At 46.9% G+C, this 27,537-nt stretch overlaps 1 protein-coding gene across 1 annotated transcript in view; it reads right to left on the reverse strand.

Moving 5' to 3' along the window:
- Positions 1 to 569: 569 nt before the first annotated feature.
- The window catches only part of LOC138512912 (GLIPR1-like protein 1), a 310,893-nt gene continuing 283,925 nt past the window's right edge, over positions 570 to 27,537 (reverse strand). The window contains exons 5-6 of the mRNA XM_069627681.1: positions 1,787 to 1,813; positions 570 to 774 (exon numbers count right to left, since the gene is read on the reverse strand). Coding sequence (XP_069483782.1) covers positions 656 to 774; positions 1,787 to 1,813 — 146 coding nt within the window. The 3' untranslated portion in view covers positions 570 to 655. The remainder of the gene's footprint in view (positions 775 to 1,786; positions 1,814 to 27,537) is intronic.

A 27,537-nucleotide genomic window follows, 5' to 3' on the forward strand; every position in this document is an offset into this window, starting at 1 on the left:
TTGCACATGTGAGCCTGGTTCGATGAGTTCCTAAGATTCAACATTAAAATGGTAATTTATCAATGTTTCAAGGCTCCTTCAGACTCATGATTGGTTGTGTTCTCATGAGAAATGGATGAAGATGACCGGTGGCAGAAGAATAAAGATCTGCTGGTCATCTCAATTGTCTCTATGTTTTGGCACTGTGATGTGGGAATTGGGGGTTGGATTGTGACATCACAGAGGTGTTCAAGGCTGGTGTGGTAAGATTTGCAGGACCGATCATTTTGTGTTAATGTATGTCCCACCAGAGGGGAATTACATAGTCCTACCAATTAGCTTTGCTTAGAGGATTCACCTAATGTTGCAATGTTATCTGATGCTAATTAGCTTGCACGATTATACAAGTTTTTCTTTTGGGGGTGTAGCTTTGACAGCGCATTTCATGCAGTTCTGTTCCGCATTCTGCTTGAATAGGAGCCCAGAATGAATTGCGTTACTTCTTGCCAGGCGTACACTCCTTTTTATATCACTTTTTCAATTAGTACTCATAAATTCAGAGACAACCCGCAGTACACCACACCTAACAAACATTTATCACAAGATTTATTTGACAACTATATTAAAAATGGTTTCAAAGCAGCAATTTATTCCTTGGCACAAGAATAATTAACAACTACACCAACAAATATAAATAAATACATGTTAAACAAAATAAAACAGAGTATGAATGTAGTTGGATAAAAGATGATGCAACACCAGCTGATCCAAAGGATGGCTTCCAGTTGCCAGGGTCTATACAGGAGGGAAAACAAATATAACATCAAATGTATAGAAGAAAAACAAAGTGAGCACTATTCTTACCACTTTGTTTCCAGCAAATAAAATGAACACTACCTGTTAACAAATTATAGTTTTTAATAGCTTTTATAAAATTTCAATAACGCATTGTGCCATAGTGACCACTGTACTACTGGTCCCATTAGCGCCACACTTGTAGGTCTGGACCAAAGCCTTTTGAACCGTACAGACTGACTGTTATTCTAGAAAAGGTAGTGTGCGTAAGCCTGCCCCTCCAGGCCTCCAGGCTCCATCCACTAGTTCTTTCTCATTCACTCTGGCCTGGCCTAACTAGTCTCTAAGTTTAGCAGGAAGATGGGAGGGCATGCAGAGGAAATCAAAATACATGCACCAATCATTTCAACCCCCAAGCCTTAATATTTTGCAAGCACTCCAATGTTATTGGTTTCTGAAGCTCTGTTTCCCTTCTTGCCCCATGGCTTTCTCCATATCTACTCACGTACATTTATAGAAGATGAAAATTACGTGCTTAGGAGACCTTTCCCCTGTGAGCTTTGCTAATGTGGGCCACTCCCTGGAGTCTCTTCCTCTCGCCTGTCTATTGCATAGCTAGTTCCTGAACTGTGTATAGCGATAGCCCTCCTCTTCTGGTAATAGAAAAATATGCTTTGCACGTATTAAACGTCAATGGGTTGCCACTTGGATTTAGGGGTGTAAGAACCAATTTACCAAGCAATATCAGTGAAGGAAACTGCCCAATCTCTGTAACATAGGGTGGCCTCCCACAGCCCCATCCTTCGCTGGCAACCACAGTAATCTCCTCAGTGGGTGACTGCAGATTACTACAAATCCCTCATAGCTTAGCTGCGCTAGAACCCTGCTAAAATAAAACATCTCTGAAGTGAGGTTGGCTACCATTACATACCACTACCTCAGGAAACCCAAGCTCACAACACAAAGTTGCCTTTGGCCCTTGGAAGTAAGTAGTACTACTAGCAATACATACCTTTGATTTTATCACGTTCAGAATTTGCTAAGAAAAGAAAACAAAAAGCAATTCAATGATAGTACATTCTCATTTAAAAGAACTTAGGTTACTAACTTCTGTGGATAAAAAACGAAGATACATTTTCTTTCCAGTTTCGTAGCTAATATTTTGTCTTTACAAGTGTTGCGTCAAAGCAAGAAGCTCCTTAACTGCAACAACACAACAAAGAACTTCATAATGCATGTGTTACCATTCCATGAAGAGTCTATCAGTTGTGATGAATCGGATGATGTCATCAATCCTTTCCCAGAGGTAACCTCTCCTCATGTGGCCAGGGAACAGCAGCTGCTACCTGATCCTGACCCTCGGGGCAGCTATATGAGAGGAGGCGACCCTCAAGAGAGTAACATGGCATCATCAGGTAAGGACACATACCCCCTTTCCCTTTTAGCGATGATTCCCCCATATTGCAAGCTTTTATGGCTTATTGTAAAAGTAGCCTCCCACTACCCACAAAACCTAGTGATAACCTCTTCCATTATCATGTGACGAGGAAACCAAGAACTGTCCAACATTTTCATGCATGCAAGAATACTGAGACAAGGAGGATGAATGGAGCAATGAGGATCTATGAGGCTGAGAAGTGCAGCACGCGCTCTAGTGGTTATGAGCGTATGTCAGGTACCAGGACCTTTAAAAGCCAGAACCTGAACAGAGGAAGCTGGGGAAGCTGTGTCCCTGCAGCATCGACCAAGGGACTACCAAACTGCTAAAGAGTCAGTGGAGCCAGCCGGCTCCAGGGGAAGGTGGAAGGAGGAAGGTTGTAGGAGGGGTTTGCCGTGCTGGGACCGCACCAGAAGAAGGCAAGTTTGGTTGGCAGCCATAGGATCCGAAGAGCAGCACCGTTGCTGCTTGCACGTAGAGAACAATTCAGCAACCAAGCGGGAGCCTGAAGCCGGCGGGTCCAGCAAGAGAGCTTGCGAGGTGGAAGGGGGACACTGAACTGTCGCTTCCCGTTGACCAGGAAGAAACTAAACAGTGCCACAAAAAGCTGGTGAGTCTTAAAGAGAGAATAGGACATAGAGGTGCTTCAGCAACGATACCAAAGAACGTAAAAGGACAGTGAAGTGAATGAAAGAGAATATGAGAATCGTTATTAAAGAGAACTAATAGAGGTGAATGTAACAAAGTCAAGTTTGCAAGTGTGTAACGTGAATCACATGAAAACCCTGGCAGGAGAGTACACCAGGCAGAATGACAAAGTTACTCACCGTAGTGACTACCTTACTCCTAGTCCATAGTCCCCTTTCCTCCATACATGTGGGACATTCCGTCCTTCAGGACAGGACCGGAGTACTTTTAAAAAGCATAACATTTTTTTACCTTCTTTTATTTTTATGCGGGCCCCCCACACGTGACCGTAGCCCTGCTTCCTGCACTCCGCCCTGCGCATCGCCCTTCAGTCCTGTTCTATCGCCAGGACCATTTAGTAATAATAGAGGATACTTATTAGAGGGGACGGCAGGTTTATGGAGGAAAGGGGACTATGGACTAGGAGTAGCTACGGTGAGTAACTTTGTCAGACTCATACGTCCCATACCCTTTCCGCCATACTTGTGGAGATTCCCAAGCACTGACCATAGGTATTGCGGGTGGATGGAAATGCCCCTTATTGGAACACATTTTTAAGAACTGCCTGGCCGAATTGGGCATCAGCCCAGGAACTCAGGTCGAGACAGTAATGTCTGCAAAAAGCCGATGGGGAGCCCATGTAGCCACCTTGGCGATGGACTCCGAAGGGACATACTTTTGGAAGGCAACCCCAGAAGCTTTGCAACGGACCAGATGTGCATGGATGCGCTTTGTTGGTTGAAGGCCTTGAACCTTGTAGGCCTCAAATACATGAAGCTATCCAACGAGAGATGGATGCTTTTTAGGCTGGTTTCCCTTTAAGGTCACTGAACATAACAAAGTGTTGTGAATAGGTTCTGAGTTCACTCATTCAATCGTGGTAGAACTTCAGAGCTGACGTCTATGTTGTGCAGAACCCTCTCGGCCTTAGAGACTTGGTTTGGGAAGAAGACTGGTAAAGATATTAGATATTCAGAAACCACTTTAGGAAGGAAGGAAGGGTGAGTGCAAAGCACAACCTTATCCTTGTGGAAAGTTAGGAACGGTTGTTACACAGAAAGAGCCTGGAGCTCACTTATTCGCATTGCAGACGTTACCTCAATCAGAAAAGCCACTCTCCAAAAAAGGTACTTGAGTTTGGTAGTGGCCATAGGTTCAAAAGGCTTATGGCATAAAGCGGTGAGAACACCATTCAGATCCCATTTGGGATGAGGGGACGAACCAGCAGTAAAAGATGAAGAAGACTCGCAATGGCAGACAAATAAGTCCTGCAAGATAAGATATGTATGCCAGAGGCTGAAGGATCATATACAAAAGACAAAACAGTGTCAATAGAAGCATGCCTGGGATCAAGCTCTTTGGCAAGACACCAATGACAAAAACGGAGCCACTTGCTCCTGTATTGAGCTCTCATAGAGGGTTTTCGTGCTGCATGGATTATATGCATGTTGCCCTTGGAGAGATTGAACTGTGCTAATATTCAGAACTCCCCACTCAAGCTCTTCGCTCTTCCAACTCCTTGAGGGTAAATCGCTTTTCCAAACAAAGAGCTGAAGGCAGATCTCTCTCTTCGGCTGGCACCTCCCTCTGGAACAGCCTCACTGCCTCTCTGAAACTTGAGCAGAACCATCTCCGGTTCTGGAAGCTGCTCAAGACTTTCCTCTTTGCTTCTGCCTTCTCTCTTCCTCTTCCCTGCTGATTTCCTCTCTGTCACTGCACTACCCTCTGAACCTCGGCCCAGGACCCTGACCCCCAGTTGCACACCTGCACTGCCGCCTGGTAACCCTGCACTTGGGGCCGTTTCTGTTACCCTACAATCCCCTTACCTGCACTTCCCAATCACCGGCTGCCTGCACTTAACCCTTGCACTGCCACCTGCTAGGCGAGCTTCCTTTTCTTGTTTTGTTTGTGCTTGTTGATTCCATGTTCTGCACTTCTCCCCCTCCCCTTCCCCTGGCACTTCTCCCCCTTTCCCCTCTGTGCACTTGCACAATCGCAATGTCACTGGGCCTAGTAAGATTGTTTCTTGTTCCCCCTTGCTCCCTTCCCATGCCTCGTTGCGCCTTGAAACACTTGTGTATAGGCACGCTATACATGAAATATCATATCATATCATAACTCAGGCACCAGGCAGCCAAGCTGAAAGAGTGTAGGGAGGGGTTCCACAAGCGGTGATTGCTCTGGTGAAGAAGGTCGAGTATTTTGGGCAACCTGATTGGAGAGGACACCGACAGGTGCTGCAGTTCCGAAAACCAGAACCTGGCTGGCCACCAAGGCGCTATGAAGAGGAGAGAGCAGTTCGATGCACTCCTGAGTTTCCAAAGTGACTGATGAATCAGTGGCAAAGGAGGGAAAGCATAAGCTCTCATGTTGTCCCACAGGATCTCAAGGGCGTCCCCCAAAGAAGACACTCCGAGCCCGTCCCTGGAAGCATAAAGAGGAAGTTTCCTATATGATGATGTCGCAAAGAGGTCCACCTCTGGAGTGCCCCATTGCTGGAAGATCTTGGTGAGAATATCAGTGTTTATCTCCCACTCTTAACTCACAGCAGATTGGCGGCTGAGGTAGTCTTCGGTCCCATTGATGTGGCCAGGAACGTGCACAGCTTGGAGCCTGACATTGTGTTGGACAGCCCAATTCCAAATTTGGATAGCAAGGTCCGCCAAGAGGGGAGACTTGGTGCCCCCCTGTTTGTTGATGTAAAACATCGATACGGAATTGTCTGTGCAAATTCGAACCACACTGTTGGTGATAGAGGGTTAAACAGCCTTGAGCACCAGAAAAACTGCGAGGAGCTCCAGGTAATTGATATGGAACCGCCTGTCTTGAAGCATTCACAAATCGTACACCTCGAGGTATGCAGTGTTGCACCCCACCCCAGAAGGGAGGAGTCTGTAGTAACTGTTACTTGTCGGCAGGGCTCCTGGAAGGAGATCTCCACTAACAGGTTGCTGGTGGATGACCACCATTGAAGATTCGCCGTCATGCAGGATGCGACTGAAATCATTGGAGAATCTGGATCCGTAGCCTGGGACCAGCAGCCCCGAAGAGCAAGCTGAGTGCATCTAATTTTCAGGCGTGCAAGAGGTAGAGCTAACACGCAAGAGGTCATGAGACCCAGAAGTCTCTGGAACCACCAGAGAGACCACCCGTTGCTGAAGATGAGGCTGTTGGCTGAGGGAAAAACCGGCCACCTTGTTGTTGCTGTTTACGGCGGGGGGCGCCATTTGGAGAATCAGCCCGACATGCACGGCGGGTTCTGAAAACCTCTCAAACTAGAGAAGGACCTCGTTTGAGACCCCAACCTCTGAGTATAAGGTGCCTTTGCTGGTGTTTTCACAAGGACCGACAAAGACTTGGCAGTTTGAGCACATGCCTTGGTCTTTGTGAGTTCCTTATCCGTGGAGAACTCAAACAGTTCTTTACCCTCGAGGTGGAGATCAAGCCCCTTGTCCTGAACTTCCTTCTAAAACTTCATAGCATGCAGCCACGCTTGGCGGGCGATGTCTACTTCGACCATAAGGCCCAGAGCGGAGGTGTCTACATGATGGGCCGCAGTCTCAAGTAGATCCTACGCCAGAACCCTGGCATCAGATAAGCCACCCTTGAAGTCTTCCAGTCTATCTGGAGGGTTACATTCCTGAAACTCGGTAAGCTCCTTCCACAGTTTTACATTAGCAGCCGCCAGGATAAGCTCCGTATTAGCCTGACGCCGCTGAAAAGCCGAATTGGAAAAAAACATTTTCCCCAATGGCGTCAAGGGGCTTGTCCTCCTTGGAAAGGATCTGAGATGCAGCTGTCGAGGATGTAGAGGCCGGCTTTGACTGGAATGTAGCTGATGCCACCACCGTCGAAAAGCAGCGCAGGCAAGCCAAGAAGGATACTTCCTCTGATGCATGAAGCTTGTAGCGAGCGTCAATTTTCTTGTTAGCTGCTGCTCGCAATGAGGTTTTTCCCAGACCTTATGGGCCTTGGCTAGGACGTCCTTCTGAAGTAACAGTCCCGTACGCTCCTGTGTTGACAGAGTGAAGTCTTCAGAAAGAACCCCTCTTGTGGAGCTCGGGGCTCGGGTTTTGGAATGTCTAGCAATGCCATCCTATCCAACACCCAGTCGTGAAAAGCTTGAATAGAGCGGGGCAGGTCATCGCTGTACTGGTCCGCATCCAATAAGGTGGGAGCAGAAGTCTGACACCGCACGTGGAGCCTCAGGGCCTAAAGGTGTGGTTGACAGAGCAACATTTTCCACAGGGGCAAGTGAAGGTAAGGTAAAGGAAGTAGTGGAGGTGTAGGCCCCACAGGCAGTGGTGGAGGAGGTAGTGCTACCGGAACCTGCATAGGGATTGCCAGAGCAGGGGCTGGTTGAGGCGATTTAGGATACATTTGGTTAAATAAATCCTTAAAGTACGCCCTCATGGGATCAGAATGCATACGCACCCTTAGACGAAGGTCTAGGCGCTGCAGTGTTCAGATGCCGCTCGGAAGGGACAAACCCCAAGGATCCCAAAGATGATAGTTGCCAGGATAGTCCCCCACCAACTGGATCCACATAGATCAAAGGTGTGGACGTAGAAGCAAGAGAGACTGTATGCGGCAGCGGAGGCGAGCATGCCATTCCCTTGGAGGGCAAAACGGGTTCATATTATCCACAAAGCGCGGAAAAGGCTTCTCTGCCCCAAAAAAAGGTCCCTCAGCCATGGTAAACGTTGGTGTAAGAGTTTTTTTAAAAAAAAGTAGTAGGTGCCCCTCTCCAGAAAGAACATGGTATGATAACCTGTTCTGTGTGTTTTCCCACTTTGAGAGTTTGCAGCCATCGCTTTTTGCTCACTGTTCGTTTCACAGATGGGAAATAACCATTTGCATATCATTCTTTGTCCCGCTCACATGAGCAGTCCAGCACTAAAATGCTATGGCAATTCCCTTCTGAACAAGAGTACAAACAGCAACCCCATACATGTTTTTCAGCCTTGTTGGGCCTCATCAGTTGGCCACCCTAAGTTACCTGGGGGAACCCAGACGTGGACCCCTTGCTCACTGTGCTCAGAGAGGCACAGCTCCACCTCACTGACAAGGCCCAACAAGGCTGAAACACGTGTATGGGGTTGCTGTTGGTACTCTTGTTCAAAGGAGGTTTGCCTGGCATTTCGGTGCTGGACTGCCCTTGTGGGCGGGACAAAGAATGATATGCAAATGGATATTCCTCCTTTGTGAAAAGTACAGTGAGCTAAAAGCGATGGCTGCGGACTCTAACAGTGAGTAAAACCACAGAAAAGGTTATCATGCCATGTTCTTTCGAGAGAGGGGCACCTGCTACCTTTTTTGCATTGGTGTAAGAGAGGTAGTCAAAATGGCCGCCATGGACCACGGGGGTTGGACCACCATTTTGTCAATGCCTGAGGCTAACTGCGTCACAGGTGTAAGTGAGGCCGTAGTCACCACAGGGGAGTCAGGGGTCTTTCATTCCATTTTAGCCTTGTGACAAGAACCTCGGCAGAGCCATTGCTAGCAAATCTAGAGTGTTTATGAGACACCTTAAAGACTGCTAATGAATTAGCCTCAAGAAGGGGAACCTCAGTGGAGCCGGTACTGGAAGACTTACGGTGTTTAACCGGCTTCCTTGCCCCCTCAACAGGATCATTTCTACCACAGGTCTGAGTGTGGGAAGGCTTAGAGTTACCCCTGAAGCCAGAACCCTAAAAGGCGGCTCCTCAATTCTGCGGTCTTAGATATAGCCCCAGGAAGGGGAACCTCGGGGAAAACCCGGTATGTTTAGCCACCTTGAGAAGGACCTCGAGCCGAGACTCAGTACACTTAGTTCCAGATGTGGAAGCCTCAGGGCTGACCCCGGTGAAAACAGCGCCAGAAGAACTGCGCCTAACTTTACCCTCCAAAAGGGGAACCTCGGATGAAGATCCGGTCTTGGCAGCCCCTTTGCAGGGGTCCTCGGAGGAAACTCAGGAGCACTTGTTAGGTCCCTTTCGGGACACCTCAGGGAGATCCCTGGTAATAGAGATGCTTGAGCCCCTCCCTAAACCAGAAGACCCGGGGAAGGAGTCCCCTGCCCGGGGTGCACTAAAAAGGAACAAACTTACAGACGGTCTCCTTTTTTCTTCAATGAACTGCTGTAAATGTGGTGGAGGAACGCGTTGAAACACTTCCTCCCAGCTGACAAGGCGACGCTGGAGGGCCCAGATGGAGGAGTCACAGTAGAAGCACGAGTCCCTATGGTGTTCCGGGCCTAAGCTCTCCAGGCAAATAGGGTGGGGATCGGCCCTCGCGAAGCGATGTTTGCAGGATAAACTGGTAACACAACAAAAAACGGTTTTGTGGGAAGGTAGTCAAGGTGCATCAAAGGATTGCAAAACAAATGAATCAATTAGAGTGCTCGCACTCAACACACATGAAAAGGGGGGGAGGACCACCCGACTCGGCGTACCTCACCCTAAGGAAGAACACCCTGAACCTGGCGGGGGTGCCTGTCCCTGGGTGGCGTGTGGTGTATCGCCTACTAAAAAGATATAGAGGAGAGTGCTGTCCCTCAACCTTCTATACTAATGGCAGTGTCTGGAAACAGACACGGGTCGTCCAACAAAAACGTTTAAAACAGTGGTAGACTCCAGAGGGTAAAGCAGCATACACCAAGACAATGAATAAGGTCTTGAGACTGCTTAATTTTGAACGTGGATCCAACCTGTGAATCAGGTCAACTGCTTACATTCCGTCCAGAGTGTGCAACTTTAATGGTACCCCTAGGTCACTATGGTTTGGGTATGTAAGAGTACTGGTGGAGTGACCACTGGTGGGTAAATAAAATGACCAGCCAGGGGGCTGGAGGGCTAGAAAAGGCTCTTATAAAAATGTGTGGCTCACTCAGTAATAATGAGTGTGCTACAGTAGGTAGTTTCCAGAGGATTGCGTCTCTTTGGTAGGTGTATAAGAGATCAAACATGGGTCATGAGAGCCCTCATGACCGAAAGGGGTCGACCGGTTTCAATGGCGTAGGAGATTCAGGCCATCTTCTTCAGGACCGTGATTTGGAATACAAACGAGTTTGCCAAGTGTTCAGTGAAGTGCTGAACAGGAAGGAAGATGCTGGTGTCTCCTGGAGGGAGACAAAAATGGGGGGGGGAAGGAAAAAAAGGGAGAGAGATGGAGAACAGTTAATGAGGAGGGTGGGGGGGGTGTGGGGGGTGGGGAGTGAGGAGGGTGGGGGGGGTGTGGGGGGTGGGGAGTGTGGGGGGTGGGGGGGTGGGGGGTTGGGTGTGGGGGCTGTTTGGGGGCACCAGGGATTTGGTGCAAGACGCTTAGGGGTGGTGCTTTAGACATGCCTTGAGTGGAGCATGTGAGAGCAAGGACATTAATTAGTCAAAAATTTCAGGACTAGTGAGGGTGCCTGTGCACCAGTGGTGAGACTCGTCGCCATAAGGAGGGGGAAGGGGGAAAGGGGTTGGGGGTGCCAGACAGGGTCTCTATAGGTGACAGGTGGGCTAATACCAGGGAGTGAGAAAGGGACGCTGGTGTGTACTAAATTGGATAGAATATGTGCACTACAGGGTGGAGATGGTGAGCTCCTAACTCGTGAGCAATTAGGGGGAAGTGGGGACACCCAGCTCCCAACTAGGTGTAAGAGGGGTGCCTGAGTAGTGGGGAGGCCGGCTGAACATACCTCAAAACCAGCATGCTTGCTGGAATAACAACGGTGGATCAGGGTTACTCAGTTCACCAAGCTGCTGTGGGAGAACCAGGCACCTGTACAGCAGGTAAAAAATACCTGTGAGAAGTAAACAAACCATATCAGGTATAGTAGTCTGTGCTAGGCATATGGCAGAGGTAACATAATGATAAGGCCATGGTGCCTAAGGGTGGTCTGTACCTGTGAAGGGGGCAGCTGCTCTCCTCCGTGTTGTCTAGGAGCTGTGTCGCGCTTCTACTGCTCGAGACTGGTGTTTGCTTGAAAAAAGGCCTAATGCCTATAAAGACAACGAGCAACGCGCTCGCGCTGGCGACTGCGTGCCTTCGCTGGCTCCTTGTGAGCCGATGAAAAAGCTCGAGCGCCTCTAGAAACAAAGGCTGAGCGCGCTCGAGCTCTAGGTCCAATGCCTGTAAAAACAATGAACAACGCGCTCGTGAATGCGTGTCCTTGATGGCTCCCTGTGAGCTTCGAGCGTCGGAAGGCGGTGAACAAGCTCGAGCGCCTCTAGAAACAAGGGCTGAGCACGCTCGAGCTCAGGCAGGGTCAGGCACCGCTCTAAGCCTTATCCCTGGTGAAAGAGACGGGGTCTGGACGGAAGGAGTTCAAGGAGCGGGGGGGCAGCGATGAAGGGATGGGGGTGGGATAGGGGGTATGGGGGAGGGATGGTGATAAATCGGAACTAAAAGTAAAAAATAATAAATATTAATAAATCATAAAAATGAAGCTATATATATGTAAAAGTATGTATACTAGAAATGAAATAGAAAATTATACAAAAATCTGACAAGTGGCAGAGCAGAGAAAGAATGAAAGGGTGATAGAACAAGGTTAGTTGGGTGCAAAGGGGAAGGGAAGTCCCAATGAACCATGATGGAGAATGGGCATCCAGGGAGCGTTATGCCTGTTTGGGAAAAAGGTGGACAAGTGGTGGGGGACATGGATAGCTCTTGGAAAGGTGGAAAGTACAGGAGGGACAAGGCGCGTCGTCGCGTAAAGAACCTGAAAGGCACGTACTTGCAAGCACGTCTGGTATGTGATCTTTAGGGCAACACTGCTAGTTCATGCCACTGGATTTGTTCATTCAAACCTTCCAAGTAGGTGTTGAGTCTATAAATCCACATCTGTTCTTTTTTGAACAGCATGTTGTGGTAATTGCCGCCTCTGCGGGGCGGTGTGACTTTCTCTATGATAGTCCACTTGAACTGGTCAGCTGTGTGTCCTTTATCCAAGAAATGGGACACCAAAGGTGCGGTAAGTTTGTGCGTTCTTATGCATGATTTGTGTTTGGTCATGCGGGTCCGGACTGGCCTATTTGTCATGCCAATGTATCTCAGGGTGCAGGGGCAAGTTATCATGTAGATAACGCCCTTGGTATTGCAATTGGTAAATGTGTTCTGTACCCATGGTGTTTTCCAACCGATCTCTATCTGTGTAGATCTAGAGGTCTGGGCGCACATGGAGCAATTGCCACAGGGTGCATGACCCTTAAGGGGTGGAGTGTTCCAAAGGGTCCCCTGCGTGGGCTTATCCCTAGGAATATTTGGTTTGAGGGTTTTAACAACCTTATCTCTAATGTTGCGACGTCTCTTGAGGGCAAAGCGTGGAACAGAGATGGTGGAGGCGCCTGTGTTGAGAATTGGCCAAAGTCTTTTAACTTCCCGTTTGATTTTGCTGAGAAGGGGTGAAAAACTGAACACCGCTGTGAAGGTGTTCGACTCACTTGGTTTGGTGTGTTGTTGTAAGGTGATGGAACGTGGAATGTTCCTAGCTCGTTTACAGGTATCCTTCATAATCCTCTTGGGATAACCTCGCTCAATGAGTTGCGTCTGGAGTTGTTTGGATTGTCTGGTATAATCCGTAGTCTGGGAGCACAGCCTCCGGTAGCGTAAGAACTGTCCAAAAGGGAGATTGTCCCTGAGGGCCTTAGGGTGGTAGCTGGAATAGCAAAGCAAGGCGTTTCTGTCTGTGGTTTTTCTGTAAACGCTCGCTGGAGAGGCGCCTGCTTGTTGCTGAGATGGCCAGGTCGAGAAAGTGTGTGTTGGATCTATGTCTCTCCATAGTGAACTTGAGATGGGGGTTGAGGGAGTTGAGCCAAGAATGAAAAGCCTCTATCTCCTGTTCTAAGCCTCTGAATATCACGAAAATATCATCTATATATCGCCGCCATACAGTTAGATGGGCGAGATATGGATTGGTTGCGGGATAAATGTGTTGGCGTTCGAATAAGTCAACATACAAATTGGCGAGGCTGGGCGCAAAGGTTGCCCCCATCGCGGTACCCGAGATCTGTTGGTAAAACGTCTCTTCAAAAAGAAAATAATTCTTAGTCAGTGCTATCTCTGCCAGTGATAAGATGAAGCTAGGCGGGACTCCATATAGATCCATACCTGAGTGTAACATATCGCTAAGCATCTGCAGTGTCTCTTGCTGCGGTATCCGGGTGTAAAGGGATTCTATGTCGATAGTGACTAGCCATTCTGTTTCTGGATCGTATGCAATGGTGTCTAGAAGGGTCAGCATATATGTCGAGTCTTTCACATAGCTAGTCATTTTTGGAACCTGGTCTTTGATGAAGAAATCCACATATTGTGAAAGGGGTTCCAAAACAGAGCTAATGCCAGAGACAATGGGACGCCCTGGTGGTGGTGTGAGCCCTTTGTGGATCTTGGGGAGGGCGTACATTGCAGGGATCAGAGGGTGAGGGGGGGCCAGAAATGCAGCTTCCCGGGTGCTGATATATCCCTCGGCTTCTGCCTCGTAGATGATGGGTGCTATCAAAGCCTGCAGAGATGGAGTAGGATCTCTAGGTAGAATACTGTAGCTATTGGGGTCGTTGAGTAGCGTGGTGACCATTGTGATGTATTTGGTAGTATCTATAATGACTATGGCTCCCCCTTTGTCAGCAGGTTTGATCATGATGTCTGGATTGTTAGCTAAATCTGTCAAGGCGAGTAGTTGAGGTTTTGTACAATTGTTATGGATGAATGGAATATTTGATTCGAATACTGAGATCTTTTTGAGCAATGCCTGTTCGAAAGTGACTGATTCTGCGGTGTTTGCGCTATGGGGTGGAAAAAACTGTGATGGAGGGCGTAGGCCCGTCACGTCATTGTCTTCATAGGTGTGGTTGGCAAAGTACTGCTTCAATCGTATTTTACGCATCATTTGTGTGACTTCGACCCGAGTTTGGAACGGGTCGTTGCGGGCTGTGGTTATAAAGGATAGTCCTTTTTGTAAAATCTCTTGTTCAGGTCTGGTGAGGATATGAGTTGATTGGTTCACGATGAGTGAGGGAGGAGCGGTGGTCTAGCTCCTAGCTCCCGACTGCGTGTGACCACTGTTGGCTGGGGGTGGTTCTGCCAACGTGCGCGGTTCTGGCCTCTCCCGCGTTGTCCTAAAAAAGGGACCGCAGGAGGAGTGCCTTGACTGGCGCTGTTGAGATGTACTCTCTTGTTCTGCCATTTGTTATTATTGGAGCTGTTGCTCGAGTTGCTACTCGAGCTGTTCCAGGATCTGTTAGAATTTGATCTTTGGAGGTTTTGGAGCCGGAGTTGTGCAGCCTCTCGTCGTGTTTGTTTGGCTTCCTCAGTGAAGTACTCCTCTGCTACATAGGGGTAGATTTTCACATGAGTGAAGGCCGCGAGGTCTTTTTTCAATTTAATAATCTTTCTATTCAAGTTGTTATCTTTAAACTCTTTAAGTGATGTTTCTAGGAGAATGAGTTTAGCCGAATAGGTGTCTGCAGCAATTTTTGTTTTAAGTGCCTCACTTTTATCATTCAATTCTTTCAGTAATTGATCTGTTACTGTTTTGGCAGTGTTGATGATGAGTATGAGCCAATCTCTGGTACATTTATTGGCTATGAAGGACCAGTCTTTTCTGAATTTGAGGTTATCTAAAAAGATGCGTGGTTCAATACGTATGATAAGGCCGTTGGGTGCAGCATGTGCCCTCAGATATTCAGTCATGAGTGCGCCGTGTAATTCGGTGCGAATGATTTTCTTTCTAAGGATCTCAATGTCGTTCCATTCATCGTTATTAGTGATGTTCTGTGGTGTAAGATCTAGTCCCAATAGGGATGGATTGGCTAGAATGCCATCAACTAGTTCCTCTGCGAAGGCTAGAAAGTGACCGTCGGCCATTTGTCAGAGTTAGGGGAGGGTGGGATAGAAAAAAATTAGAGAAAAATGGAAAGAAATAAATAAAGAAAATGGCGGGGAAGAGCAACCACAAAATTACTGTGTACAAATGGCAGGAGGGAGAAATATCCTTCCTCTTGCGTAGGTAGAATAAATCTATCCCAGCAACTGGGGACAGTTGCACGAAGTAAGTCTAGAAAACAACAGGGAAAGCTTATACAGCTAAGGTGCATGGTACACCGTGTTCATCCTTTAACCGTTAACAAGGTAACGTTTGGTAACACAACAAAAAACGGTTTTGTGGGAAGGTAGGTATTCAAGGTGCATCAAAGGATTGCAAAACAAATGAATCAATTAGAGTGCTCGCACTCAACACACATGAAAAGGGGGGGAGGACCACCCGACTCGGCGTACCTGACCCTAAGGAAGAACACCCTGAACCTGGCGGGGGTGCCTGTCCCTGGGTGGCGTGTGGTGTTGTGATGGTTGAGCTAAAACATGGCGCTGGTGCGCAGTGCATTCTGGGGGAACTCAGAGCCATGATGGATATTTATCCATGCCTCAGTGGAAAGCTACACTTGCTTTGCGAAACAACATGTTTTCAACGTTATTTGCTGATGGGCTTGGAATGCAGGCATTCCCAGCCAAGGACACGGCGCTGGGAAAGCTAAGATCCGCAGGTGCCGGCTGGTACCTGATAGCGAAGTTTGTTTTGGGTTTGCTCGGCCTGTGCCAAGGTTTTGAGATGAGTTATGGAATTGTTTCCCGGGGCGTTTAGGAGAGAGAAGTGCTTTGCTCCTTGGGGTTACTGTCGGTTGATTCAGCTGGCAACCAACGGTCACCCATCAATGCGCAAGCGCATTGCCAGAAGGTTCGAGAAGTTGCCACCCCTTGTTGAGGAGGGCATATATGCGGAAGCCCTTAGCGGTCAGGGGGGATAAGCACAAAGACTTCAGTCGGAGGGGGGACGCTTCGGTCCGACACTCCTGTGGGTTGTTGTGCTCTTGGCCTGGCTGTTATCGGGGTCTTTCAGCCGCTTCTGGCCAGATGAAGTTCCATTAAGCTACGCCCACGGTGATGTATTTCTTTCTTTGACTTCTTTATGTTTTCTGTGATCTATGCCCATGTGAGTTTCTACGAGTTATTTCTATGTACCTGTAAGCTTTGAATAAATAGCCGTAAAGAGCTGATTATCTTCTAAAGTGTGCGTGGCTGTGAATTATTGTGTCTGTTTTTGGGTTGAAGTATTTGCTCTATAATTGCACTGGTGATTTATGGTAGTTCCGTGCACTTTTTAGAGGAGAGCAATACATTTTTGGCGACGAGGATGGGATATTTGTGATGAATTGCTCCAAATATTAAAGAATCCGTCTGTATGCAGCAGAGATATTTGTGATGAAATGTTCCAAATAATCTGTTTGAAGCTGAGTTTGGTGTGATGAGGTGTTCCAAATAATCTTTTTGAACGAGCGAAAGGTTGTTTTAATTGGGCAGTGAGTGTTGAACTGTGTTAAGCTGTTTTGTTTTTTTCCTTTTCCCTTGCTGTGAAATGACGATTGTGTGAGAGAGTGCAGAGTAGGCTGTCGCCTTTCCTTGGTCGTCTCACTGCAGCTCTGAGACAGCCAATAGACAGTACCTTTTGTGTTGGCCTGCCGCGGCCAAAGATTTATGTTCAATTAGGAAAGAATTTTTTCATGCGGTTTCCCTTGACAAAGTTGTAAAGTGAAAGCTTGCTCTATTTTGGCATGAGAGCAGAGAAAGAAAAAAATTGCAAGTATTTGACAGTCAAATTGTGACTAAGTGTTTAAACCTTGGGATTCAGCCCCAGTGTGCTAGCGAGTGGGGGGCTGTAATATCAAGGAGGCGAGGATGCGCCTTTCTTATAATGTATGCTTTTGAAGTGTTCACATTCCTGAAGATAACATGGGAATGTGCCCTGTTTAGGAGAAAGAGTAATATCGGTGTTGAAAGCTTTTGTTTTTGGCAACTATAAATTCCATGTGCTGGCGGTGCATTATGTTTAAGGAACACACTAAAATTGCCTGTTGTGCCATGTTTACAATGGGTGAGAGGCTCACTTGAAAAAACAAAATGAGTCGATTTTTGTGTATTGATTTGAAATTGCAGAGCCAGTTTGGAATTGTTTAAGGGGGAAAAGACAATTTATATTTTCTAAATTGCCCCTAGAGTATTTTGACTGTTTGCACGCTATACCATGGAATTGCTGCTAAAAGCAAAAATACTGTTGTTATTAAGGGATGTATGTTTGATACGAGACAAGGACAAGTTGATTGTGATATATAGTGATAATGTTGTTGACAAATTAACGGCCCACAAGCAGCAATACAGAGTGTGGGTTGCTTTTGTAGATAACGTGCAGGGAGCTGCACTACACATGACATGTTTTAAATGCACTGACATAAGTGGTTATATTCTGGCAATGGTACAACAGAATGGAAAATCTGTGTGTGATAAGACAGCACAAAGATTTAGGGGGTTGAAAGATCGCACAGTGCATTGGACTGAGTTTGTGAAGCCAAACTACAAGGTTACGAGGAAAAAGAAGAAAAAATATATGCCTTTAAATGGGACATCAGTTTAAACAGGCTAAAAAGACATTTTGCAAAATTACATGAAGTTGAATCTGATGACAAGAAAATGTGCCTCTTTTGAACATGGGAGTCTTGCTGTGCGGAGCTTGTGGCTTGGAGATAACCTGCACTGTCTTGGGCGAGGTGCGCGAAAGAAAAAAAAAACTGTTGAAGGAAGGCAGAAAAAGAAAAATGCTGCACTCCTGTTCGGTGAAATGGTGTTTACAGAAGCTGGCAGATCTAAGTTGCTGGAACAGTGCAGGAAAGAGTTAATCTGAGTGAATTGTCTGAAACGAGTGTCTTCCATTAAAGCCGCCACAGTTTAAGAGTTATAGAGCAAAGAGATAAGCTTGCTGCGCGAAAGATAAACAATGACATTCCTGCATTCCATCCCCTGTGAGAGACACTGTCAAAAACTGAGGAGGGGGGTGCAATTACAGAATGCTGAAACTGAACTGAAGGATGATGTATGCAAGTAAAGAATTTGCCCAGTATCAAATGGCAGACTGGGCGCATCGCGCATATGAACATTTGGGGAAAACGGTGCATTTGTGAATGGGCTAAGAAAAGACACAGCTGCCCATTTCAAGAGACATTGCCATGCAAGCTGCATTCCAGTGCCCCATGTGATGTGAACTGAAGTAAAGCGCTGTGCACTGGAGAAGAAACCTCTAGGCGCTTTGTGGGTGAAAATACACAGCTGTCACACAGCCGGCAAAATGCAAGTTACATTGCCAGGGCTGGAGTAACTGACAAAGACATTATGGTGTTCCAGATGGAAGCAAACTGACAAAGAAAGCCGTTTTGCAAGAGCCAACATGCAGAGCAAGGCTTTGGAGTATAACATGAACACTGCACATTAGCCATGATCCAGAAGCCTCACGGCTTAGTGCAAGAATGAATGATTTGTTGAAGCAAATAAAGGAACTGACTCAAACTATCGCTCTCAAAAGGGTGGCCCGCAAACACCCTTTGGGAAAATGACAAGTGGAAAACAAGGCTGCTTGTATAACTGCCAGCGGTATTGGACTAAAGGACTTTACCTATAAGAAATGGAGTAATGCCAGCAGGGCAATCTAAATCAAGATCATGAAATACTGGAAGCAAGTTGGTGCCTGGCATTCGTGATTGCTTTGGTGAAAACGACCGTTGAGAAGTGCGACTTGGGTACTTATTATATGGCTTTTGTAAAATCACAGATCAGTCTGAGGTACCATTGACCAACTATGATCGCATTGCGCAAATGAGTTTGTGAGTAGGCGGTTACACCCCGTATGGTTGAGTGCAAATAAGCCCCCAGTAACATGCAGAAGGGTGGTGTTAAGGGAAGGGGTGGACAACGTTGATATTGAAGTCTTGATGACATCCTAATGTGGATAACACTGATAGTGTACCTTTTGATGAAATCTTAACCTTTCTGTTTGTATTTTGCCTAGGCAAATAACCAAGAAAGTAGATTAAGGGGTAGACGTGTGCAATTGCCGGGTAACACTGATCAGTCAAGCAGACGCATTCTCAGAGAAAGCGAGCCACTGCGACATGCTATTTCAACTTTGAACCTGTCCTGCACCGCACTCAAGGCTGCTAACGTGCGTGAAAAGTGAAAACATTTGTTCGGCAACCTGTGAGAAGTGTCCAACAAAGTCTGAACTGTCACGGTGCGGACTTGGCATATTGTCAAACATTTGATGCTGCACATTCAAATGATTCAGTCGACGGTTGTAATATTATTATTGATATGTTTTGCCTTTCTTGTCTAACGGACTGTGGACAATGAGTTGTGGACTGTGACATTATGCACCACAAACAGCTGTGTGAAACAGCACTTGAATGCCAACATGTTGAAACCTGATTCTTAAATGCATTTTGAGATTAATATGTGAAAAGAGAAATGAAATGTTTTGCCCTTCCAAATGAATTGCTTTAACCAGATATGTTTATATTTTGCCTTTTCCAAAATTACTACATTGCATGTAGCCAGAAAATGATTCATGAATTGTTTGGGCAGCAGGGTTGGGCGAGCAGGAGCATTATATATTTTAAGACAAAAGGAATGCGCACACCAGAGTTAGCTGTGCGTATGTTGAGGCCTTTGATTTGTAGTAATGCTGCCAAGTGTGTGAGCTCTAATTAGAGATGGGTAACTTTGAAACAGGATGGCTCTTTCCATGTGGTAACATGTGCTTTGACTTGATTAGAACTAATGATGTTTCCTTTACACTCAGTGATAACTCGAGGAAAATGGTCAACTTTTGAATGTATGGGATTATTTCCTGACTGTGATTAACATGTACATTTGCTATCAGAAGCTGAGGTTTAAGCATTAACCCTTTCATTAGTGGGTGTTTCGGGTTTAGCTGCTGTGGGGTTACAAATCTTTGATAAAATTAGTGTGTTTAGTGGTTAAGAGTTTTACTGCAAAACAGAGCTGCTGTTGATTATCTATTGCTGAAACATAATTTAGGTTGTAACGCAGTTGAAGGGATGTGTTGCTTTAATCTAAGTGCATATTAGAGGTTTGAGGGTTCATTGGGTTCCCGATATTGGAGGTACACTGCGTTATGCTTTCGCTTGTATTTGTATTATATTAGCTATCATAATAGCTTGTTGTTGTTGTCTAACATTTTGTCGGTTTTGAAGACCGCCTCTTTTGCCACTGGGCTATGGAAAGTAAATATCCAAGGGTGGATTGTGATGGTTGAGCTAAAACATGGCGCTGGTGCGCAGTGCATTCTGGGGGAACTCAGAGCCATGATGGATATTTATCCATGCCTCAGTGGAAAGCTACACTTGCTTTGCGAAACAACATGTTTTCAACGTTATTTGCTGATGGGCTTGGAATGCAGGCATTCCCAGCCAAGGACACGGCGCTGGGAAAGCTAAGATCCGCAGGTGCCGGCTGGTACCTGATAGCGAAGTTTGTTTTGGGTTTGCTCGGCCTGTGGCAAGGTTTTGAGATGAGTTATGGAATTGTTTCCCGGGGCGTTTAGGAGAGAGAAGTGCTTTGCTCCTTGGGGTTACTGTCGGTTGATTCAGCTGGCAACCAACGGTCACCCATCAATGCGCAAGCGCATTGCCAGAAGGTTCGAGAAGTTGCCACCCCTTGTTGAGGAGGGCATATATGCGGAAGCCCTTAGCGGTCAGGGGGGATAAGCACAAAGACTTCAGTCGGAGGGGGGACGCTTCGGTCCGACACTCCTGTGGGTTGTTGTGCTCTTGGCCTGGCTGTTATCGGGGTCTTTCAGCCGCTTCTGGCCAGATGAAGTTCCATTAAGCTACGCCCACGGTGATGTATTTCTTTCTTTGACTTCTTTATGTTTTCTGTGATCTATGCCCATGTGAGTTTCTACGAGTTATTTCTATGTACCTGTAAGCTTTGAATAAATAGCCGTAAAGAGCTGATTATCTTCTAAAGTGTGCGTGGCTGTGAATTATTGTGTCTGTTTTTGGGTTGAAGTATTTGCTCTATAATTGCACTGGTGATTTATGGTAGTTCCGTGCACTTTTTAGAGGAGAGCAATACAGGTGTATCGCCTACTAAAAAGATATAGAGGAGAGTGCTGTCCCTCAACCTTCTATACTAATGGCAGTGTCTGGAAACAGACACGGGTCGTCCAACAAAAACATTTAAAACAGTGGTAGACTCCAGAGGGTAAAGCAGCATACACCAAGACAATGAATAAGGTCTTGAGACTGCTTAATTTTGAACGTGGATCCAACCTGTGAATCAGGTCAACTGCTTACGTTCCGTCCAGAGTGTGCAACTTTAATGGTACCCGTAGGTCACTATGGTTTGGGTATGTAAGAGTACTGGTGGAGTGACCACTGGTGGGTAAATAAAATGACCAGCCAGGCGGCTGGAGGGCTAGAAAAGGCTCTTATAAAAATGTGTGGCTCACTCAGTAATAATGAGTGTGCTACAGTAGGTAGTTTCCAGAGGATTGCGTCTCTTTGGTAGGTGTATAAGAGATCAAACATGGGTCATGAGAGCCCTCATGACCGAAAGGGGTCGACCGGTTTCAATGGCGTAGGAGATTCAGGCCATCTTCTTCAGGACCGTGATTTGGAATACAAACGAGTTTGCCAAGTGTTCAGTGAAGTGCTGAACAGGAAGGAAGATGCTGGTGTCTCCTGGAGGGAGACAAAAATGGGGGGGGGGGGATAAAAGGGAGAGAGATGAGAACAGTTAATGAGGAGGGTGGGGGGGTGTGGGGGGTGGGGAGTGTGGGGGGTGGGGGGGTGGGGGGTTGGGTGTGGGGGCTGTTTGGGGGCACCAGGGATTTGGTGCAAGACGCTTAGGGGTGGTGCTTTAGACATGCCTTGAGTGGAGCATGTGAGAGCAAGGACATTAATTAGTCAAAAATTTCAGGACTAGTGAGGGTGCCTGTGCACCAGTGGTGGGACTCGTCGCCATAAGGAGGGGGAAAGGGGGTTGGGGGTGCCAGACAGGGTCTCTATAGGTGACAGGTGGGCTAATACCAGGGAGTGAGAAAGGGACGCTGGTGTGCACTAAATTGGATAGAATATGTGCACTACAGGGTGGAGATGGTGAGCTCCTAACTCGTGAGCAATTAGGGGGAAGTGGGGACACCCAGCTCCCAACTAGGTGTAAGAGGGGTGCCTGAGTAGTGGGGAGGCCGGCTGAACATACCTCAAAACCAGCATGCTTGCTGGAATAACAACGGTGGATCAGGGTTACTCAGATCACCGAGCTGCTGTGGGAGAACCAGGCACCTGTACAGCAGGTAAAAAATACCTGTGAGAAGTAAACAAACCATATCAGGTATAGTAGTCTGTGCTAGGCATATGGCAGAGGTAACATAATGATAAGGCCATGGTGCCTAAGGGTGGTCTGTACCTGTGAAGGGGGCAGCTGCTCTCCTCCATGTTGTCTAGGAGCTGTGTCGCGCTTCTACTGCTCGAGACTGGTGTTTGCTTGAAAAAAGGCCTAATGCCTATAAAGACAACGAGCAACGCGCTCGCGCTGGCGACTGCGTGCCTTCGCTGGCTCCTTGTGAGCCGATGAAAAAGCTTGAGCGCCTCTAGAAACAAAGGCTGAGCGCGCTCGAGCTCTAGGTCCAATGCCTGTAAAAACAATGAACAACGCGCTCGCGCTGGTGAATGCGTGTCCTTGATGGCTCCCTGTGAGCTTCGAGCGTCGGAAGGCGGTGAACAAGCTCGAGCGCCTCTAGAAACAAGGGCTGAGCGCGCTCGAGCTCAGGCAGGGTCAGGCACCGCTCTAAGCCTTATCCCTGGTGAAAGAGACAGGGTCTGGACGGAAGGAGTTCAAGGAGCGGGGGGGGGGGGGCAGCGATGAAGGGATGGGGTGGGATGGGGGGGTATGGGGGAGGGATGGTGATAAATCGGAACTAAAAGTAAAAAATAATAAATATTAATAAATCATGAAAATGAAGCTATATATATGTAAAAGTATGTATACTAGAAATTAAATAGAAAATTATACAAAAATCTGACAAGTGGCAGAGCAGAGAAAGAATGAAAGGGTGATAGAACAAGGTTAGTTGGGTGCAAAGGGGAAGGGATAAACTGCCCATGAATCCCAGACGCTCCAGCATAGACGGAGGTAGAGATGACCATGCAACCAGAGCAGGAATGAAGGACAAGGGAACAAAAAAGAAAAATATTCCCTGTGATGCAAGTGCGTCCAACCCCGACCGCGTGGAGAAAAGGACTGAAGGGCGATGCGTGGGGCGGAGCTCAGGAAGGCGGGGCTATGGTCACGTGCAGGTGGCCAGCGTAAAAATAAAAGGACAAAAAAGTTAATTTTTTGATGCTTTTAAAAAGTGCTCCGGTCCCGCCCCGAAGGACGGAATGTCCCACAAGTATGGAGGAAAGGGGACGGGACGTAGGAGTATTAAATTTTAAAGTGTGCCAAGTGAATCACATTAAAAGCCCTGGCAGTAGAATATATCAGGCCAAAGTCAAGTCTGAAATTGTATAAGGCAAAAACGTAAAGAAGTCCTGACAAAGGAGTACACGAGGCAAAAGTCAAGACGGTGAGCAAAAGTTGAATTGAATAGAAAAGAACCTGGCCGGGGACTACACCAGGTGTCCTACGAAGTTGAGAGACAAATCTTAGTTGTGTTGAATACAAGGTGTTCTATTTGTGTGTTGACCAAAGAACTCCAAGGAGGATTTGTGCCCTTAGGAATCTTGAAGTATCTTGAAGAGAAACCTAGGGAAGGGAACCACCCCCTGGGACTGTGAATAGTATCCAGTTGGAATTTTGTGTTGGAGTACATACATATAAATATTTCTTTTGAACTTGAACATTTGTCTACCTTTTAAGACCAGAGGCATTACCCGTACCACCTTACAGTTACTTTTAGAATGTGAGGGTGAGCATAGGATTTTGGGCAGAGGACAGTTTGCTTCGGACATCTTGAAATTGGACAGATCTTTAGTTTTGGTTGAGGTAGGGAAAATACCTCCTAGAGTAGCGACAGTAAGGCATTTTCAAAACAATGAAGATTGCCAAAGTGCTAGCGCAGGAAGTCTTGATTCAATTAAAGACACGGAGGCGAGCATTATGCTTATTCTTCTTTATTACTGCCTTAACACAGCACTTCAAATTTATCTTCAACGTCTTCTTTTTTTTTATAACTGGTATATAACAAACAAACAAACTTTCATCAAACATTGATCCCTTAATCCAGTCCAAGAAGTGAAACCACTACATTTCCCATGAGGCCTCTGGTGCCCTGTAGTCCCAGCCTCAGTCTCAGCCTCCAATAGGACTCCCTTTCCTAGTATAAGTCCCTCCTTGACCAGGTGCTTTCATCTTCTTTTTTGTTGAACTGGCTGAACTCTCCTTAAAGTCTAACTCCTATTGGCTGGTGCCTCTCTTCCTATCTTTGTAAGTAGCGAAGGGCTATGCACTTCCTTGGATATACCACTGAGTCACTCTCTGGAATTCTTCTGCTCTTCCCCTTAAGCAAAAAAAAATCGATATGTTATAGTGGGGAATTCACTGACTGCTCTCCACAAATGTATACATAAACTTTACAAAGCAAGTGTTTATAAAGCGAAATTCCCTCAGGGAGGGATAATGCTTGCCTCTGTGTCTTTAATAGAATCAAGACTTCCTGCGCTATGCGCTTTGGCAATCTTCATTCTATGACAAGACCGGAGGCAAGCATTATGCTTGTTCGAAGCTTTGAATCACTGCTGATGCAATATTTGCTACGGGCTTAAAATAGAAGGTTCTGAAAACTGAGTCACTCGACCAGTCTGCTGCCTTCAAGATATCCTGCAGCAGAACTTCGGCTGCAAAAGCTCCCGAAGCCATGGATCCTCTGGCTGAATGAGCTCCGAAGACAGAAATGCTATGCCCGCCTGTTCCATAATCTCTTTCACCCATCTTGCAATCGTCGCTGGGGCCACTGCTTTAAAAGGCGTCCTACGCGCAATGAGTACCTGTGTAACATTATGAGGTCTGACCACTGTTACTGCTTCATAACATTTAATGCATCGTGCTACGCAGAGCTTGCTATTGTCTGGAAATAAGGGGTAATTAATGACCTTAGAATTTGTCTTGGTGCGCTGCGCCAGGTTAAAAGCTATACCTTCTGGATAAAATATTTTCCTGTCAATTTCCAATGCCTTAACGTCTGATACTCTCCTGCAGGAGACTAAACAGAGTAATGTTGCTAACTTCCCTGACAGTTGCCTGTTCGATAAGAGGTCATTCCTTGGCCATTGTTCAAATAATTGTAAAACTCTGTTGACGTCCCAAAGCATTGAATATTTACGTACTGGCGGTCTAGTGAGTTTTATTCCCTTAAGAAGTCTAGTCACTGCTGGGTGCTCTCCCACCGGAGATCCATCTATCAGCTCGTGCCCTGCGGGAATGGCTGACCTATATAATCCTACTGTCCTGAAAGCTTTACTGCTAGCAGTCAGTGATGCTAGGAAATTCAGAATATGTTCTATAGGTGCTGAAATGGGAGAAATACTCCTCCCCCTGCAACATCCGACCCAGGCCTGCCAAGCGGAATCATAGCGCTGAATAGTGGATGGCGGCCATGATACTTTGATAAGCTCCGTAGCCTGCTCTGAAAGTCCCGGCAGGCACAATCTGCGTCTGAAATTCTGCATGCTATGAGGTTCAGCGTCTTGCTCTGAATCAGCGGATGTGGGTTGCCTCTCGGATCGAGTAGGAGGTCCGCTCTGGGGGCACTCCTCTGCGGGAAATCCATAGAAAGTTCCATCAGAACTGGAAACCAGGCTTGCAACTTCCATTCCGGTGTCACTATCACTAGCTCTGCTCCCTCTCTGCGGGTCTTTGCTAGAGCCCTTGGCAACTTCGCAAAGGGGGGAAAGGCATAGTGAATGGGACCCTTCCAGTTGTGCATGAATGCATCTGTCCCCGACGCTTCCGGGTCCAGTCTCTAGCTGAAATATTTTGGCAAGTGGGTGTTCAGTCTTGATGCAAACCGATCTGTATCGAAAGGACCCCATTTTTGTTGCAATTTCTCAAAGACTAACTTGTGTAGCCTCCAGTCACTGGAGTCTGTTAAGTACCGGGAGATCCAGTCTGCCACTGTGTTCTTCACTCCCGGAAGATACTCTGCTTTCACCACTATCTCCCTTTCCAAGCAAGCGTTCCAAAAGTCTTTGGCTAACTCGGCTAACATCTTGGAATTTGTGCCCCCTAGTTTGTTGATATATATCACTGCTGAGCTATTGTCCATCCGAAGAAAGATGCAGCATTTCAGTTGCTCCTTGGTAAATGCTTTCACTGCGAATGATCCTGCCAGTAGCTCAGGCAGTTTATGTGCAGTTATAACTCCTCTCGGGACCATTTTCCTCCTGTCTCTATGAGACTGCATCTCGCTCCCCAGCCCGACCTGCTGGTGTCTGACTCTATAACTATTTCTGGTATGTCCCCGAATATGGCTCTACCATTCCATGCTTCCATGTTGCTGAGCCACCAGAGAATCTCTGTCTTGTCGTCCTCGTCTAGAGGAACTAGGTGATGGTACCTCCATCCTTTTTGTAGGAACCTTAACTTGAGCCTCTGGAGAGCTCGATAATGTAATGGACCTGGGAATATTGCATGGATCGAGACTGCTAGGAGACCTACTATCCTGGCTAGATTTCAAAGCGATATAACCAGTCTCTTCAGAGCTGCTACCAGATCTTTCTTTATCGCTCTGATCTTGGAACTTGGAAGTTCCAGGGTGGTTTTTGTCCTGTCTATCATGAAACCCAGGAATTCTATTCTCTTGTTTGGCAACAAATCTGACTTTTCCGCATTGATCAGAAAACCCAGCTCTGCAATCCGCGTACTTGCCCATTGCACTTGTTTTAATAGCCTCTCCTTGTCCTCGGACATAAAAAGGATGTCGTCTAAATAGATGATCATCCGAATACCCTCGTCTCTGAGAGCGGCTGCGAGGGGCCTCATTAGTTTCGTGAATGCCCACAGGGCTAATGCCAGCCCAAAAGGTAGGGTCTTGAATTGCCATCTTTGATCCCTCCAAATAAACTGGAGAAATCGTTGATCCTGGTGAGCTACAGGAATCGTCAAATAGGTGTCTTTCAGGTCTAGCCATGCCAACCAATACCCTTTCCTGAGAAGGTCCGATAGCAGATAGATGCCCTCCATCTTGAAATGCTTGTACACTAGCCAGCTGTTCAGCTCTTTCAGATTTTTGACTGGCGGAACCTTGCCTTTACTGTGCACTAAAAAGAAGTTGCTCAAGAAACCTATCGAACGAGACGGCACTCTCTCTATGGACTGGTTCTGCACTAGTGCTTGCAACTCTTTGTCTAGTAATTCTGCTTCTGCTTCTGAATTGTGTAAGCACGGCGGGGGATTTCTTTGCTTGGGGGGACGTATAAACTCTTGCCGGTAACCCTGTGCTGACTGTAGAACCCATGCGTCTGCTGAAAGCTTTCGCCAATTGAGCATAAAACACGCAGTTCTGCCCCCTACCGGTGGATATGCTGCTTTGCTCTCTCTCACCTGAGTTGCTATTCTGGTGCTTGAAGAAACCTTGTCCTCTTCTCCCTCTGAAGCCTCTACCTCTATTCGGAAAGAAGGCGTCTTGCTGACGCGACTCCCAGTACTGGGGTGTCGGCCCCTGCGGCCTTCGGTTTGAGCTGAAGCGGCTGGTCGAGCGGCCTCTGTATCGACCGGCCCTGGCAAAAACTTGTCCGGGGAAAACTTTTCTGATTGAGGCCTGCGCCTTC

The sequence above is a fragment of the Ambystoma mexicanum genome, chromosome 12 (genome assembly GCF_040938575.1).
Source record: "Ambystoma mexicanum isolate Mex_15411 chromosome 12, UKY_AmexF1_1, whole genome shotgun sequence".
NCBI lineage: Eukaryota > Metazoa > Chordata > Amphibia > Caudata > Ambystomatidae > Ambystoma > Ambystoma mexicanum.